At 33.6% G+C, this 18,131-nt stretch overlaps 1 protein-coding gene across 1 annotated transcript in view; it reads left to right on the plus strand.

Moving 5' to 3' along the window:
• The window catches only part of MEOX2 (mesenchyme homeobox 2), a 65,249-nt gene extending 47,118 nt beyond the window's left edge, over positions 1 to 18,131 (plus strand). The window contains exons 2-3 of the mRNA XM_068549961.1: positions 2,732 to 2,904; positions 16,728 to 18,131. Of these exons, the coding sequence (XP_068406062.1) occupies positions 2,732 to 2,904; positions 16,728 to 16,952 (398 nt within the window). The 3' untranslated portion in view covers positions 16,953 to 18,131. The remainder of the gene's footprint in view (positions 1 to 2,731; positions 2,905 to 16,727) is intronic.

An 18,131-nucleotide genomic window follows, 5' to 3' on the forward strand; every position in this document is an offset into this window, starting at 1 on the left:
CACATAATTAATTGACATTGGTGCTACCTCAGCTACATTGACATTCTCTTTTAGGTAATGAAATCAAGAAGCACATACCCATTCTTTGTCATGTTAATTACAATATAACTATTCCATTTGTGCTTATTGTAAGTGTAAGCGTGCACAATTCACATCATTTTAGTCACTGGATTTCACTTTGTGAGCTACTTTGGTTTGGAATTCAGGCACTTGGTAAGTTGCTTTTGGATATAAATGTTGAATTATAGCCAGACTTTTGTTCAAATTCAGTCACTGGATGTATAAACCTTCTCTTGTATATTTCTAGTTTCAGTGGGCATGCGTATAGATCCACTGCATGTAACCCTTCTTCCAAGAACTGGCCCAAGTTTTGTATGTTTGTGTGTGTCTGTGGCATTTTTGAAGTACTGCTGAATACTGTGAAAGTTAAAAGAAATCGGTTTCAAAAATAAATACAACTTAATAGGCTTTCCTCAATGTGAATTTGTTCATTCATGCTTATATAAGGAAATGTGTTAACCATGAATCATTCCAATTGAATTGCTTATGAGAAAAAATGCCCTGGCTTTGCTTTCAGTTTCCAGAGTTGCATTACTGAAGGGAAAAGAGCATTGTCCCCACATAAAGAATAATCAGCCACAGATTTCAGACTAAACATGGCTCCAAACTGGCAAAAATGTACTTTTGATTCACGTGAGAACATGAGTCCTTGTGAGAGGGACTTATCTGAACATTCTGGGCTGTGACTGAGTTTGCCTCTGCCAGTACAGCTGATGGAAAAGTTAAAAAAAAAAAAAAAAGAAATCAATCAACGGAAAGTTTTGTTCACATAATACCAGAATAGCAAAATGCACCAAAGATGTGGAGGTTGGCAAATCTGTGGCTTAAAAAAATGGATAATGCAGGTTCCACTTAGAGCCAGGTAAGTTCACATGGTGTAAACACAGCCTAGCTGAGAACTCACACATCTTCTAATCCGTAACTCATCTGGTCCCAGTGGCTTACAATCAGATACAGTCAGCCTGTGTCTAACATATCACAAACCACTTTTTGCACTGGATAAAGCCCTGACTGCCCTGTCAAGGTGGGGAGGCAGTCAACACAGGGCTATGTGACAAGCCGAGAAATGTGGTCTGTGAATTCTAAAGAATTTATAACAGTGCCAGTGCGCCAGGCAGTGAAACATGCCCTGTGATCCCTCACAGGAAATTAATGGCCAAGTATGCCAAAATTTTGATGCAAACCTATTGCCACTGCTGCTACTAGACCTAGAAAACTTTACATTTGGCCAGCGTAGATTCTGGTAAGAGTCAAATCAAAACTGTTTACATTAGAGCACCTTGTCTAGCGGATTTCCATTATGCAGACCCCTCTTGACTTTAGTTAGACTTCCCCCAGCCAGACAGAAAGGAATAGAGCACTAAAAAAACAACAATATTTTGTACATAGCATATTTAAGCATCATTGGATGAAGAAACAAATACCACTTTAAAAGGTCCTTCATAAAGCTGTACCATACTATATTTGTCAATTAAAAAAATGTCACACTTCGCAATCTGATTGACCGTCATTTTTCCTATATCATTTCTCTCATTTGGCTTCATAGAAGAGTTCATTGTATCACTACCTGGTAAAGGCATCACTATTTGTGTGTACAGGCTCAAAAATAATTAGAAAACTGAAATAATTTTTGAGAGAGTACAGACATGCCACTTTATCTTGATTATGTTGATATTTCACTGAGGTAAATTTGACATGAATTATTAGAGCTGGTATGATTATCTATTACTTGTATATGTAGAATTTTTTTCCATTATAGACACACGTTCTGTTCTTCAGTATGTTAAGAATGTCTTCTAACCTACATCTCAGGGATATTATGAAGATAAGTAAAATATGTTAATTATGTCTTGAACTCTTAGAAGAAAAGATGGCATGATATGCTTGCTGTAAATTATGATTTTTTCTACAGGGCATCATAAGATTTGGTGTTTGGGTACCTAATTTTAGGTGTTGTGCATCTTATGTTTATCTCATATGTAGGGAAAAAACATTTAAAACTCTGTTCATATTTTGAGTTAAATGAACAAAATTGTATTTATAGATTCCACATTGCACTAAGTATTACTCAAAATAAAAGGAGAGCATTGCTATTGCCTTCAAGGAGACTGCACTTAAATTGAAATTAAAAAACCAATAAATACACACACACACACACACACACACGTATGTATGCTTGAACTGACTTTTATGGTCCAGTTGCTAGATATTTGAATTGCTCAGATAGTCACATACTGAGTCACCACTATTTCTTAGGATCACTCTTGTTTAGTCATACTTAGACCTCAAGAATTTATGTTGAAAAACTTATTAGAAGAAATTTTATATCTGAATAGTTTCACATATAAAATTGTTTTCTAGAGGGGCTTTGTTTTATCGTGTTATTATAACAGCATGTTAAGAGCAGTTAAGTTTTTTGTTCCCATTTCAAAAGAAGAAAACTAGACACTTCCCCAATTAGGTTGTGAGTCACTTGGGGGCACACTGGGAAAAAAAAGAAATTTATCTCACCCTGTTGAGATAAGTCTTACTGTCTTTGGTCTCTCTCTATTTTTACCATGTCTAACGCTACCTGGAAAAGTAGTTACTCAGTAAATGTTTCTGGTATGAATGATATGATTGAACATGTTTAAATGTATGAACTAAATCTAATTCTCTCTTTTATTTCCAGACTCCCAGGAAGGAAATTACAAGTCAGAAGTCAATAGCAAACCCAGGAAGGAAAGGACAGCTTTTACCAAAGAGCAAATCAGAGAACTTGAAGCAGAATTTGCCCATCATAATTATCTGACCAGACTGAGGCGATATGAGATAGCAGTGAATCTGGATCTCACTGAAAGACAGGTAATGTCGGATATTGAGATTATATGATATTTTTAATTGCTTTGGGTCAACAGTCTTCTCCCGCCATTTTTGAAATATCTAGATCTGTGGTTCTTAAATATCATTGGGAAGACAGATTTTCTCCTTCATGATGAAGTTTTTGCCCAGCAAAATGACAAAATTAAGAAAGAATAAGCTAGCCATGTTTTATAGAAAACTGCATTTATTCAGTTTAAGGACTCATCCTTTGTTCTGTGATTGTACCTTTCTTATATTTTTTGATTTTAAAATATTATTTCTTTTATATAATGACGGCATATGGAGAGGAATTTTATTTGCTTATATTTTAAAATCTCCTTATTTTGCATAATAGAAAGTTGGCAGTCCCATGTTAGTTTCCTCTATTGCTCAGGTTAGGGTTTATGTTGCACATTAACCCCCAAACCTCAGTGACACAAGAAAAAAGTTCATTGTTTGTTCACTCTCCATACTAACTTTACAAGTCCAGCACTCCAAATAATCACTCAGGGACCCAGTCTGACCCTCTGGCATCCTGACATGTGGTGTCCTTGGTAACCACAGGAGGTAAGAAAGAGTTGGAGGTTCATGCATTGACCTTTAAATGTTTTCACCTGGAAATGACCCATGTCACTTCCATTTACACTCTAATGTCCGGAAATAGTCAATGGTACCACTTAAATTCAAGGGAGCTGGGAAATTATGGGAGCAAGGCCACATAGATCATTGGTAAACATTTCTACCCCATTACTTCAAATATTTTTGAAATTGTATTGGTCTCAGAAGTTCAAAATTCTGGTACCCACTCATTTAGAGAACACTTTGAAATTATTAGTGACCTGTGGACACCAGTTAATAAGACCTAAATAATATTTTTAATTAATTACTTTTTAGGTCCTTTCTTGTATTTTAATTGAATGGCAAATGATTTGCTCCAGTAGTGTTCCCAGAGCACTCCTTATATGGGTTCTGATTTTCCCTAGGAGAATCTACCCTACTGATGGTTAATAGTTGCTAATCTTTAGGAAAACATTCCTGAAAGGCAAATGCAAACATCTTTATGGACAGTGCGGTTTTGATTGGCACTCTTAGGAGTAGAGTCTCATTTCCTTTTCCACTGTATGCACCTCCTCCAGGGATCCCACTGGAAGCAAAGAAATATCAACATGGTGTGGACAGATGAATACTGTCTTAGGAGAGCAAGTTATTTTATCCAACTTCTTCAATCATCTGCCTTCCTTCTGTTAATTTCTGTATTTCAGGTTTTAGTAGGATAATTCTGGGTAGTGAAAATATACAGAGGAACACTTTTATGTGGTTTTATTTATTGGCAGTTTATATTTTATTAAATATTACGACTAGTACCGAAGTTATGGAGCACAACATTTTCCTTCCCTTGAACTTCACATACAAAGTTCTCTCCATAAGTGTACAACATTTAGCATGCTGGAAAGCAGGATCCAAAATCTACATCGTCAGACATCTGTTTTTTTGCTCTTATTTTTTTTTAACTGGAAACAGAAAAAAAGAAGGAGTGTGGAATTATACATTAATGTTTTTGTATAGAGGCAGTGAATTCTAGGAAATGAAACTATATTTTAAATGATACATAAAGGAAATAAGAAACTAGGGTTTGCTTGTAATCTACAGAAATATGGGATGCATTACTGTGCTTAGTCTAGAGAAAAGTCAAGATCTGTGCTTTCTTTTCTGGGAATGTCCTATGGTTACCTGTCATTATCTGATCATAGAGCAGAGGCCTCACTTTTGGCTAAGAATAATGTCTTTTTAGGAGAAATTCTGTAAATTTGATTTGGGAATTTTGAAAGTATTTTGGGTATTTCTTATTTTTTCCTAACTGACTTGCCATTCTTGGAAAAGAATCAGAAGCCATTATGTGAAAAACTTATGTACATATATATACATACCCACACCCACACTATATACACGCACATGCACAATTTTAATCTTTGTTTTTTAAAAAGGGTCCCTTTAAAATTTGTATCACTTAGCCTTTGCTGTGTAACAAGCCACTCAAAAGTCTTAATGGCTTTAAATAATAACCAACATTTAATTTGCTCAAAATTTTGAAGATCAAAGATTTTGACTGGGCTCAATTGGCCTACTTCTGGCCTTACCTAGAGCCCTCATGCAACTGTAGTCAGCTGGTGGGTAACTAAGAATTGGTTGGTGTAGGCAGCCTCACCTGGGACATCTTGTCCCTGTTGCATATGTGGTTTCATCTTCTGATAGGCTCCCTGGGATTCACAAATGGTGGTAGAAGCATTCCCAGGAGTATTTAGAGGAAAAATGCCAATGTACAAGGGCTCTCAAAGCCTCTGTTTGCATCATATTTACTAATGTCCCATTGTCTAAAGCGAATCATATGACCAAGCTCGGTGTCACTGTAAGAGAGGACTGCCTATGGCCTATGGGAGTAGACACATAGAAGGAAGACAAAATTTTTTGGGGGTCATTAGGGAAACAATCTAACTATAGCCTCATAAAGGGAAAAAATAACAACAACAACAATAACAACAAAAACAAACACTGAGAGTTAATTAGGTTTCCAAAGAATTGAAAATTTGGTATTGTGTAGAAGTTTTTTGTCCTATAAATCTCTATTAACAGTTTTGCAAGTTAATAAGAAAATATGATGGATGCATGTGGAATCTAAATTCCCAATCAAAATTATGTCTTTAGTTTTTGTTAGTCAGAAAAAAATTTAATTGTTATGAGAAAAATCTGAACAAAAATCCTAGGTTTGCCAATTGGAATTGGGTATTCTTAGACAAGTAACAATCTCCCCCAGGCATAAAGTGGAAATTAAAACTACCTTCTCTTTCTTCTACTCAGGTTTATATGTCACAATGAATGTGAAATAAATTTTAGCATAAACTATAAAACAAATCTATCACCCAGAGGGGGGAAAACTTCCTTGCTATGCAAGGCATAGTGAGTTAATCCTTTTGTAACACAAATATTTGTTGAGCTAGATGATAGAAATAAAATCTTGTTAAAATAAGCTGGACAAGTCTGGTAGAACTCATGGAAGAAGCAAAAATTGAACAATTGTTAACTATTGTGATGAGTGTTGAATATCAAAAGAGAGGAATGACAGGGTCATCTGAGAGAATGTTCCTGGTTCTGCCAAATGCTCATGTCTTTTTCCTCTACTTCTGTGCACATTCAGTATCTTAAATTAAGAATCTGAAGGCTTTTTTTCTGGGCTGAATTTTACTATGCTAAATTCTTCAGAAAAATATTGTATGCTGTCAATCAATTTTGCTATTCTTAAAGGTCTGAAAGCATATTCCTCCAAGATGCCAGAGCGCTCATCCCAGTGAGATATTTTCAGTTTATTTTCTCATGGTTGGGCTTTTAAAATTATAAACATAGAGTTATAAACTGAACCCTTTGCATTCATCTTCTTTTAATTGAGATACAGCTATTCCATTACTTTGATTTTGCATTAATGTCATACATACTTACCTATGTAATCTATATCTTGACATATGAAATCTTAAATAACTCCCCTTTTATAGGATTTCCACATGTAAAATATTCTAATTATAGATGTACAATTTTTCAGTTCCATTCTGCTGCAAGATTTATTTTTTCCATACTTTAAAATAACATGAGATTTATTAAAGTAACTTAAATGTATACACCAAAGAATATTATATCTAACTCCATTTTGTTCAGTGTTTTCCTTAACTTTAATAGGATGTTTAATCTCCTAAAATTTTTTTTTAATTGATTTTTTTAAAGCCTTTCAAGATTCAAATATGGAAAAAGAACTTGTATGTTCTAATAATGTAAAGGGAAAAAACAACAAATATTGAATCATTTCCATGAATAGCAGAATTGTTTCACAAGAAATAACTTTCTCGTAAATGAAAACTTACTTTATAACCAGAAATAGTTTTTAGATGTAATTTTATTTAGAAAATTTACATAATTGCCTATAAAATATGTATATGTATAATTGATATGTTATTTGTAGATACTGCTCCCTTGTTTATATCACCCAATCAATATACTTGCCACACATGCTCTGATGGGCCACATACATGTGATTATAAATATTTGCAATAATGATTAGGTTTCCTTTTAGAGAAAAGTAAGGTACACTAAATCCTTAAATATCACTCGGGACTCAAATTTTCAAATCTGAAGAATAGTTCTGAAATCTCCAAAGAAATCGGACTTTTATGTTTGTGTCTCCCATAATGCAATGCCTATACAGGCAGGGGATGTCTGTAATCCCCTTTGAACTCCATCTGGCCAAAGAGGAAGAAGAAAGAAGGAGAAAAAGAGGCTTATCCTGCAAAGGAATTCCATGTTAGCACTTAGGTGTTAAAGAAAATTGTTTTATGTTAAATAAAAATGGATACACTGGAACAAAGTTGAGCTTTAAATATTTTAATTATATAGTGCTGTTTTGTGGAACAGTTACCACTCTAGTAACCTTCCAGTTTCTAATTTACAGCCTCAAGTGTACAACATATTCTCATATACCCTTCTCAGTCAACATCTAATAATCCTCAGTTGGCAGAGCCACTTGGAATACTTTGAAGAGCCAGTCAGTCTGAAGACCCTCCTGTCCCAAGATTTTTTTTAAGTTTGACAAGCTTATTCTGGCTTTTTCATCCATCCAGATACACTTGGAAAAAGCTCATGCCAAATTTTTAATGTCTCACAATGGGAAGAAGAGGGAAGGCAGCTGCATAAAACTATAGGAGTGACAAAATGGACATATTTATAGAGTTAAGGCTGCCAAATATAGAAAGAATGGGAGATCCTTCCTTTTCACAAAATCATTTCACAGAGCTAATCAAAGGTGCAATGTTGCAGATTTGTAAGCTAAGATTACCAGGATAAACAGCCTGAATTCATGATACCTCTGCCAAGATAAATGGAAAATCCCACCTAGTTGGATCATATTACATTAGTGGGAATGAGAGGGATTATGTTTTGTTTGTTACTCATAAATCATTAAATGGCTCAATGCCAAGTATTTTCCAAATAGACGTCCATTTTTTGGATGACTGTGAAGGAGAATTTTTCCTGTGCCAAATAAACAGTGGTTTTGTGTTTTACTCAGCATTTTGCGCAATCCCTCCCCTTTGCAGGTTTATTTCTATACATTTCTATGAATACTTTCAGTTACTTAGCTAATAAATTATGTCTCCAAGATCAGACATATTGTCTATTCAACATAATCCAAGAATACCTGTGTAGCCAGTGATTTTAGATATTTCCTCATTTCTTTAGAGTAGTATTTAACAGTCACGTAGAGTAACGGTTAGATATTTCTTTTGCATAAATCATGGTGTGCCTGCTAATTTGAGAGATTAAATATGATTTGACTCTGATGGGAAAAATGGGGTAGAATAGGGTGGACAATTTGATGGTGGAATATACAGTGGAATCTTAGTTCAAAATAAAAAGAGCTATTTCCTGAATAATGCTGTTTGTTTGTTTTTTTAAAGAAATGCATATCGACAATGTGTGGTGAGCTCTAAAAGCCACATTCAGAACTGCCTTAGGTTCCACAAAACAAAGGCTACGATGTAAAATTTAAGAATGTCAATAATAAAGCAAAATCTATAAAGAGAAGATTAACAATTCCACCCTCTCCTAAATTAATTTTCAGAGATATTAGCTGTATAAAGTAGAAGGCTGAGAAATAAGCAATTGAACCCTAACCGTTTACCAATGTAAATATCCAAGTTTGAAATAATATAGAAAAAAATCAGAAAAATAAGACTCCACCCCTATTGAACCAGCCTTGAGAGTATGTAAAGAATCTATTTTTTAAAACGTTCTTAGGTAGATGAATAGAGAGATAGACGTAGAGATATACAGATACATCGCTATCTACCTATATGTATATACACACACATATAAAATGAGCCTTAATTTTAGGTATTTCCTCAATAAGGAAACAAATAATTAACTTATATTTAATCAATAAATCGACAGTAACATTCTGAAACATATCATGCGTTGCAACACAGATCATCATTTAAAGGGTAATGTTAAAGAAAAAATCTTCTGTAATGAAAGATTACTCCTTTTCCACAGTATCCTTGCGATCATATAAGGTTTTTTGCATGTAATTTAAAATGAATTCTAAAACTAAGAAGCTTCTGGAAATTTTGAGAAGCCGGTTCAAGTTTTATGTTGACATCTTCAACTTTAAAGAGATGTTCTGTTATCTAAAAATGTATATAGAGCATTGCATATGTTCTATGACATCTATAAAATAGTAAATACAGATCTAATAATGGACAATTTCTAGAGAATTTGGCTATAAAAGACTTTCTACCAATTAATCTCACTATTTCCATGACTCCTCATGAAAACCTGAGATGTATTTAACTTAGGATGGATTTTAACTTCATTTCTCTTTATCACTTCTAATTCTTATGCTGAACAGTTTTTTTTCAATTTTTTGAAATTTTCCCAGTTATTGAAATTACTGAATACTTTTGTGGTCAGTGTATATTCATATGATAGTAATAATTGCCATTATAAGTTCTTAGAATAATTTTGGAGACAGCTCCAATATCTAATAAAAGTGTAGTGAAGGTTCACATGTATTCTGATATTGAAATTAGTTGTCAAGAAATAATAAGAATATTTAATTAGATTGAATCATAAGAATTGCCAAAATTCTACTGCTCTTATAAGAATGGTGAGTTTCTGTGTTTCAATCAATATTTACATTTGATAGATTTCACTTAATTAGACAGTGGCTAGGATAAAGTTCATTTCTTAAAATTGTATGTACTGATTGTGATGTATTGCTAACTATTGTTAAACATTATCCCAGAGATTAGGCAAGATGTTGCAAGCAAAGGTCATCATTCTAGTTGATCTTAGTAGTTTAAACAAGATACGTACCAGCTGTGGGTCAGAATACACAATTTCCATGTATTCAAGAATTGCTATTCAGGAATTTGTTAACACAGTAATGGAGCAAAATGCCTAATTTAGTTTTGATATTTCCACTCAGATTTGCTGAAGTCATTTACTCATGATATAATGAGCTAAACAATATTTCACTTAGAATACCTAAAAGATGTATCTGTTTTTTTTAATCTTGTATAGAAATAGTGTAGTGAATTTTCACTGTAAATTAATATTAATAAAGTAGGTCATTTGAATTGAATTTCATCAGGTATGACAAAAGAGGTAAAATTGTTAGCATTTACTACTACTATGACATTTCTAAAGGGTCAAATTTAAAAGTGGTCAGTCCTCTAAGAATTTTGCTCGTCATGTGAATGATTACTCTGGCTGCATTTTTGGTAAGGAGAATATAATACATATGATTGGCTTGTAATTAGTTTATTTCTTGTTCAACATGTTATTTGCCCACGGCTGCCAATGGCTAATGCGTATTCAGTTTGTTCAAAGACATGTAAAATCGTAAATGTTTTATGACTACATTTTTTTTTAGTGAGCCTGGTTCTCAAGCATTCTACGTACAAAAAGAAAAAAAAGAGACTTTGAAACTGAAAATTATAGAGGCCGGAAAATGATTTCCTGGTCTTAAACATTGTGTTAAAATAGAGGAGAAAGGTGAGTGGCAGTCCTCTACAGAGGGATTCAGGCTTTTAGTCATGGAATATGTCCTAACCCCCTTCACCCCCCAACACACACACACACAGACACACACACACACACACACACACACCCCACGTCCCAACCCCATGTTGCAATGCTATAGAAACAGCAGTTAACCGGTAGCTCCCACGTGCTTCTTGGAAATAGCCGAGGGATTCCTTCTCTTAATCAGATATAAATCTATTCAGACAGGAAGAGTAAAGAAGGTTTCTTTTCCCGCATTTTCATCCTTACCTTATAGAGCATTCTTGGTTCTAATTCTTCAGTTTAACCACTGACTTTGCCACTGAATTACTTGGATAAGTCTTACTGGGATCCATTTATTGATACAGTAGGTTTACTAGATCAGCTGCCATGATCAAATTTAATCACACCTGTTATAAAATTATATTCATACAATTACTCCTTTGCATGTTTTCACATGTTAAAGATGTGAATAAATATTTGTTAGTGTTTACAGTATTTCAAGTGTTCATATACAAATAGAAACAGTTGAAATATTAAATCTACAAACTCCAGATGTTTAGAGACATCTAGATATGTCACTGAAATATTTAGTTTTCATCCAGATGTTACGTGTTATGATTGTTTCTTCAAAAGACAGACATTTATGGTAGTCTATAGATATGGGTTATAGCATTATGTAGATTCTACTTTCTATCAACCAGTTTGCCCCTGGCCATTTTAGAAAATTGTATGACAATACAGCTACATATTTCATTTGTGTTCTCCTGATATATTGTGAACCCTCAAGGACAGGTATTATGAACTTATACATAGAAGGCCATATGTGAATGGCTAAATAAATTAAAGAGATAAAACGAATGTTTAGCAAATAGTAACAATGATTCTCAGTTACAGTATTTTTATTAAAAAGAAAAATTAGATTTCTAGATTCTGAAATATCATTTACACAAATTAGCTACAGTAAGATTCTCTTAGCTGCTTTCTTCAGTAATGAGAGTCAAGATGTGAATAAATGTTTTCCTATTTATTTAAATAGTAGTTTGATTATCCAGGCAATGTGAATACTAAGTACTTGTAAACTAGGGGATTAAAAAGTGAGGCTTCATAATAATCAGATGTTCTGAAAAGTAAAGTTTATAACTGAGCACTTTAAATATTTACTACTAACACTGCAGGCTATTATTTCCTTTGTTATTTTTTTATTTTGAAGATTTTGTTGAAAAATATTACCTTCATGCAGAAATATTAAGAGCCTATAAGTTTGGTTCATATTGCTTTCGTTTCATGAACAATGGTATTTTTCATTACTCAGATTCTTGTGGGAGAAAGAATTTATTTTTATCTGAGTTATTAATCATACTATGTAACAAAACATACTTCATATGGAATCTTGCCCTAGATCCAATCTTAAAAAAAGGAAATACTAAAAAAAACACAACAAAACTCATTAACCAGCATTCCCAGAGAAATTGCCGATAGGAGATAAATTGACTTTAAGCCCAAATAAAATAATAAAAGTTCACAAAATTTATATATCATACTCCAAGATGGACATATTTTAGTTGTATGCAAAATATTTGATGATCCAATTTCCTAGCACCTAAGGTACTACCCTAGGTTACTAGAACAAAAAATTCAGAGACACACAGGATGCCAGTAACAACAAGAGCATGAGATTCCCAGAGGAAAGAAATCATTTGCTATAATAATTGTGTGGCAGCAAAACAGTGTGGGACATTGAATGTAGGGATAGAGTTCATGCCATCTCACGGACCATTGGGGGAACCTCTTATTAGGGGATTAGCAATGACACCAACTACAACAACAAGCAGTTTAAAGATATTCTGTAAAAGATGAAGCTAATCTTTACTCATCTCAGTATATGCCAAAGGCCTCATATACAGTCAGTAAACTGCCCTTGAGGGCAGGAACTATTTCTTATTTATCTGTACACATTCCTCAATCTAACCCCTCTTACCTGTTACTAAACATTCAGTAATATTGAGTGTATGAATGAATGACTAGAGATTCTAAGTCACCAAGGAAACACAAGATTAGTTTTACTCTACTTAGTTTTTAAGTGCAGATTATTATATGAAACACACTTGCAAATTTTAATCAAAATAATTTGCATATTTAAAAAAATTGTCAAGCATTTGAATGATTATTCTTTAGCTATCTTACAAAAGTATTTTTTCAATCCAGCCAACGAAGCTGGATTGTTAAGTGATAATAAATTAAACTATAAAGTTTCTTTATTTATAAAACCATGGAGTTATTATTCTAATGGCAATATTGACATAATCCGGAATTACTTTTATAGATTTGTTTTTAATACTGTGATGGTTGTAGAAAAACATATGCTCTTCCCCAAAATCTTCCTCTCCATATTTCAATTCATCCCAATATTTTACATTTGAAAATACAACTGGACACACTGACTTTTGAAGTTCTGTACTCTTCCTTCCCATTTTTATATGGTGTACTCATCATGCATCTGTTTCTGTGTTTTGTTCCATTACTAAATTCACGGAGTTCCTGTATCAAATATGTAGCTTGAAATAAGAAAATACCTCAAGGTATTTCAAGAAATACCTCAAGAAAATACCTAAAGGTATTAGAATGATTAGATTTGTTATATAATCATCAAATGCTTTCACATATACATGCATATATCTATATATCCATATATATGTATGGATACATAGCTACTATTGAAAACTCTGAAGTCTTTCATTTGTCTGTTTAAGAAAATGAAATGGCAAAATTTCACATGGTAGACATAGGAAACAACACAAAATAACCTATACTGTTTCTAAAATCAATACCATATTCTTACATTTTTCTCATTTAGAATTGCACATAACAGGTTTTATACTGGTATTATAGAATTAATGCACCCCTCCTCCCAGAAAAGGAAATAAGTGTAGATTTAAAGAAATCTATTCCTCCCATTTTCTGCCAAGATTATTTTGGCTGGATATTTCACTCTTTGGTGACAATGATGATGATGTGTTTCTTCCATCTGGAATTGTCCATGGAGAAAATTTCCCTATGGAGAATATTGAAAGGCTCATTATTCCAATATTACAAATATGAAAATTGAGGCAGAGAGAAGTATAATTTTCTCAAATTCACACAGAAACTCAGAAGTGAAGCCAGGAGTAGAGCCCAACTCATGTGGAAAAGATCTAATGAAACATGCAATGCCAAGCTTGCAAAGGTAATTAAATTGAGTAGTATAATTACCTAAATTACAGTACAGGAAAATAGTGTCATATTTACAAACCTAATTATATTGAGTAGGAGAATTACCTGAATGATAGTAATCATATGGATGGAGTTCACATACTTTATATTCTTTACTTTTCTAACCTGAAGGTTTAAAAAGCAGGAGTTTGAAATATAACAGGAACAAAACCAAAAAAAAAGAAAAAAAATCAATTTGGAGCCAAACAAACCCCCAGGTTTAAATTCTGGCACCACATTTTCCCATCTGTGTACTCTTAGGCAAGTCACTTAACCTTTGAGTCTCAACTGCCTCATCTATAAAATAGGAATCATATAGAAAAAATTTTGAGTATTTGAAAAATGCATATATAGCACCTATCAGTATAGGGGCTTAGCCCTAAGTAGATATGTGATTAAAAATCACAGCTTGTCATTTGGCTATTAAGTAATAATAATACAAGAACACCAATCAGCTTGTTTATAATCAGTCTATTTTACTACATATTCTGCGTTTCTAAGCAATCTTTGCCTACATTTTCTTATTTTTGATTGTTAAATGGATTAATATATGTATGGATAATGTATGATACAAGATTTTAATTATGGCCTGCTAGAATAATGAAAATCCAGAGTTGAGAAATGACTTGGTTTAAATATTTTTTGGTGCCAGCATCTGAGAAAACTGTACAAATTTTGATGGAGTATTGTGATTTGAAGGCCACTTAAATAAGTACATCTTTAGAAATGTAATATGTTTCTCTTTACTTCTCTTTAGCACTCTGCATTTACAGAAATTGAGATTGTTTCTAAAATGAAAATGGAGAATATTCAAAATATTCCTGGAGTAGAATAAAACAGAACTATCTCTGCCAGATATAAAGACTTACTATGAAATATAATATAATAATTAAGACTGTGGTTTTGTCAAAAGGTTATAACAAATGAGTGCATCCAATAAAGCTATGTGTAAATGGAAACGATGTATGACAAAGTTGAAAACAATAATTTCTGGAAAAAGGGTGGACTATTCGTTAAATGGTCTTGGAATAAACTTATTATACAACTGGAATAAAGTAAATTAGAAATTTTCTTTGCAGTATGTACTAAAATCAATACGTCATGGATTGAGCACTTCAATTTGAAATGCAAACCTTAAAACTTTTAGAAGAAGACAGAGAAGAATATCTTAATGGTCTCAGAAGAAAGAAGATTTTTAGAGACGACATGAAAAAGATAGCCATAAGAGAAACAATTGGTAAATTTGAATATAATAAATTTTACAGTATCTGATCATCAAAAGATACTCTAAGGAAAGGAAATGGACACACTATAAATTGAGAGACTATAGTAACAGCCATATAACCACAAAGCATTAAATTAGCATTCAGAACATATTTTAAGAGTCCATAAGGAATGAAATTAAATCCAAAAACAACTCAGTGCAACCCAAAGATGTGGAGGCACTTCACAAAAGAAGAGATACAAATGGGCCATAAACACTTAAAGATGCTGTACTTTATAGTAATCAGGAAATGCAAACTAAGAACATGGTGCGATAACATTTATAGTCATTATATTGGAAAAAAACTGACTGATAACTCCAACGATTGACAAAGATGTGGACTGATAAGAACTCTTACACCCCGGACTGTGGGGGGTTAAATTGATGAAGCTTTGGAAAATAATTTTTCTGTATTATCATGTTAAATTCAACATTCATACACCCTGTGTATGATGGCAACTCCTGGATGTATACTCAGAGAAGTTCTATCACATGTTTATCACAACACAAATGCAAGAATATTTATAACAGCATCATTTATGATGGAAAAAAACAAGTTGTTCAAGTGTCCATGAACAGGAGAATGGGTACACTGTGATATATTCACACAATGAAATCGTATACAGTCATGAAAAATGAATGAATGCAGTCCCTTGAATCAACATGGATAAGGCAAGAAGGCTATAGTTAAAAACATTCCATTTCGATAAATCTAAAAGACAAGTGAAATTTAACAGTACTCTTTAGGGTCACATGTAGTGAAAAAAGCTGTTGTCTCTGTTTATTTCTTTGTTTCAAAGAAAGGCTTGGGGATGATAAACACAAAATTCAGGCTTGTGGTAACTTTGAGTGGGGTAGACAGAGAAATGCAATGCAAAAGGAATAGTTAGCCTAATAAGAATATACAGTGATGAGAAGTGCAACAGGAAAGGAAGTGAGTTCCTCCTAAACAAGAAAATGAAATGATGCCATTATTATTATGGTTGTGGTCATGGATGGTCATTTAATGCATGTCTCTACAAAGCTGATGAGACTAACATAATATACAGTCTCAGTATTAGCAATTAACAAGTATCAGTGAAAATTTTGGATCTTGATCTTGTTTTGAGGAAACCATTGGAATCACATATATGTAAAGTCAAATAAAAGTACTAAGGGCAGGAAAAAAAAGCATAGTTCAAAAGAAGATGGACTCACTCTGAGGTGGAATGGTCAAGTAAAGCTTTGGGAATGCAGCCGTGGACTGCAGCGGCGCAGAATGACCTTCCAGTTGTAGCTTCATCAGTAGCACCCTGAGCATTTTTTAAATGGGTTCAGGAATTGACAGCCCGGGGCGGGAGGAGGGCTGCTGTTTGGCCCAGACAATTATTAAATGTTAGTTCTAATTCACAGAAACTCTTTATAAAGCTAAATACCTTTGAACAACCTAAAATGATAAGAGTACTTTCCCATCTATTTTTTACACTGTATGTCATAAAATGTGAAATATAGTACTTGGTACCTTCTGAAAGTTTTAAAATTATTCTCATGAACGTGGGACATGATTAAATTCAATGCTGATTTATTTTCATATTCAGTCTTTCATAGTGTGTTTGTATAAGCCTTGGAAAAGCTATTTTTTTTCACTGATGACCAAAAAGGAAGAAAAAAATGGTCCATTTAACTTTCTTTCGTGCTTTCTTTTGTTTGCTCCCTTTCTTCGTTAAAGGTGAAAGTCTGGTTCCAGAACAGGCGAATGAAGTGGAAGAGAGTAAAAGGAGGACAGCAAGGAGCTGCTGCTCGAGAAAAGGAACTGGTGAATGTGAAAAAAGGAACACTTCTCCCTTCAGAGCTTTCGGGAATCGGTGCAGCCACTCTCCAACAAACAGGGGACTCTCTAGCGAATGAAGACAGCCACGACAGTGACCACAGCTCAGAGCATGCACACTTATGATATACACGGAGGGGATCAGCTCCGTTCTCAGGAAAGAATGTTGTGATGGCAAGCCTTCTTCAAACATCGTTTACACAGAGAGATGACTAGGACCGTGATTTTTAATATTATTAAATTCAGGCATCTCGAATCTGTTTCTCATGATATATAGAGGGTTTACACTAAGTGCCACTTATTAAAGATTCTTCTACAGTGAAGATGGAGGTGAACTTGCTTTGAATATTCCAGATGTGTTGGTCGTGTGTAGGACAGTGAGCAGCTTTGTGTTTGCTTTTGCTTGCACTGAAAATTAAATTGCTATCAAGAGCAAACTATGAGACATGTGCATTGAAGGTGCCTCCAGAGTGAAGATGCAGAAGGTGAATTTGCTCTGAACATTCCAGATGTCCGAGGTCATGTGTGTGACAGTGGGCAGGTATTTGCTCTCGCTTGCACTGACAATTACACTACTATCAAGAATAAACCATGAAACATTTTATCCTGAACAGCCACAGTGCCTGAAATCACTCTTAAGTGGATTAAAAAATGTATTTTAACTCTGTATATATTACCCTTAAGTCATTTTCCTGTCTTCACTAAGTTTCACAATGCATTCGTATTAGCTGATGAAAATAGGCACTCACGATGACAACCAGAACCAGCTTCTTGTCTTTTTATACATTTTGTCATCCCAGAAACAATCAGCACATGCTTACTTGTGTTTGAGTAGAGAAAAATACATTAGAGTCTGATAGGACATATTCTTGTACCACAGACAAAACAAATCTTATGTTGCATTTTCTATCAACTGCTGCTAATACATTATTATAAAACTTACCTAGCTCCTCAATTCTTCCTATCTTATAGCTTGGAAAAAAAATTTAGGATCATAGGCAAACCAGTTACTTGCAGAAAGAGCTTTGTATGACAGACATTGTCTGATTTTATTTCTATAAAATGTTAGCTGTTGTGAATATGATTTAATTAACAAGAAGAAGGGTTTCCCCCTGATTGGCCATGGTGTTAGTCAAGTTGCAAAACAAAATTGATTCCTCAAGTTGGTAGAAGGTAAAATTCTGAATGTTTTCAAATTAAATTCAGTAAAAATACATTATCTTTTCATATATGATGTATTCATGCAGAACAACAATCTTTGTATTTTGTAAAAAAAGTGTTTAATAAATGATCCTTTGTAAATAA

This window comes from Eschrichtius robustus, chromosome 8 (genome assembly GCF_028021215.1).
Source record: "Eschrichtius robustus isolate mEscRob2 chromosome 8, mEscRob2.pri, whole genome shotgun sequence".
NCBI lineage: Eukaryota > Metazoa > Chordata > Mammalia > Artiodactyla > Eschrichtiidae > Eschrichtius > Eschrichtius robustus.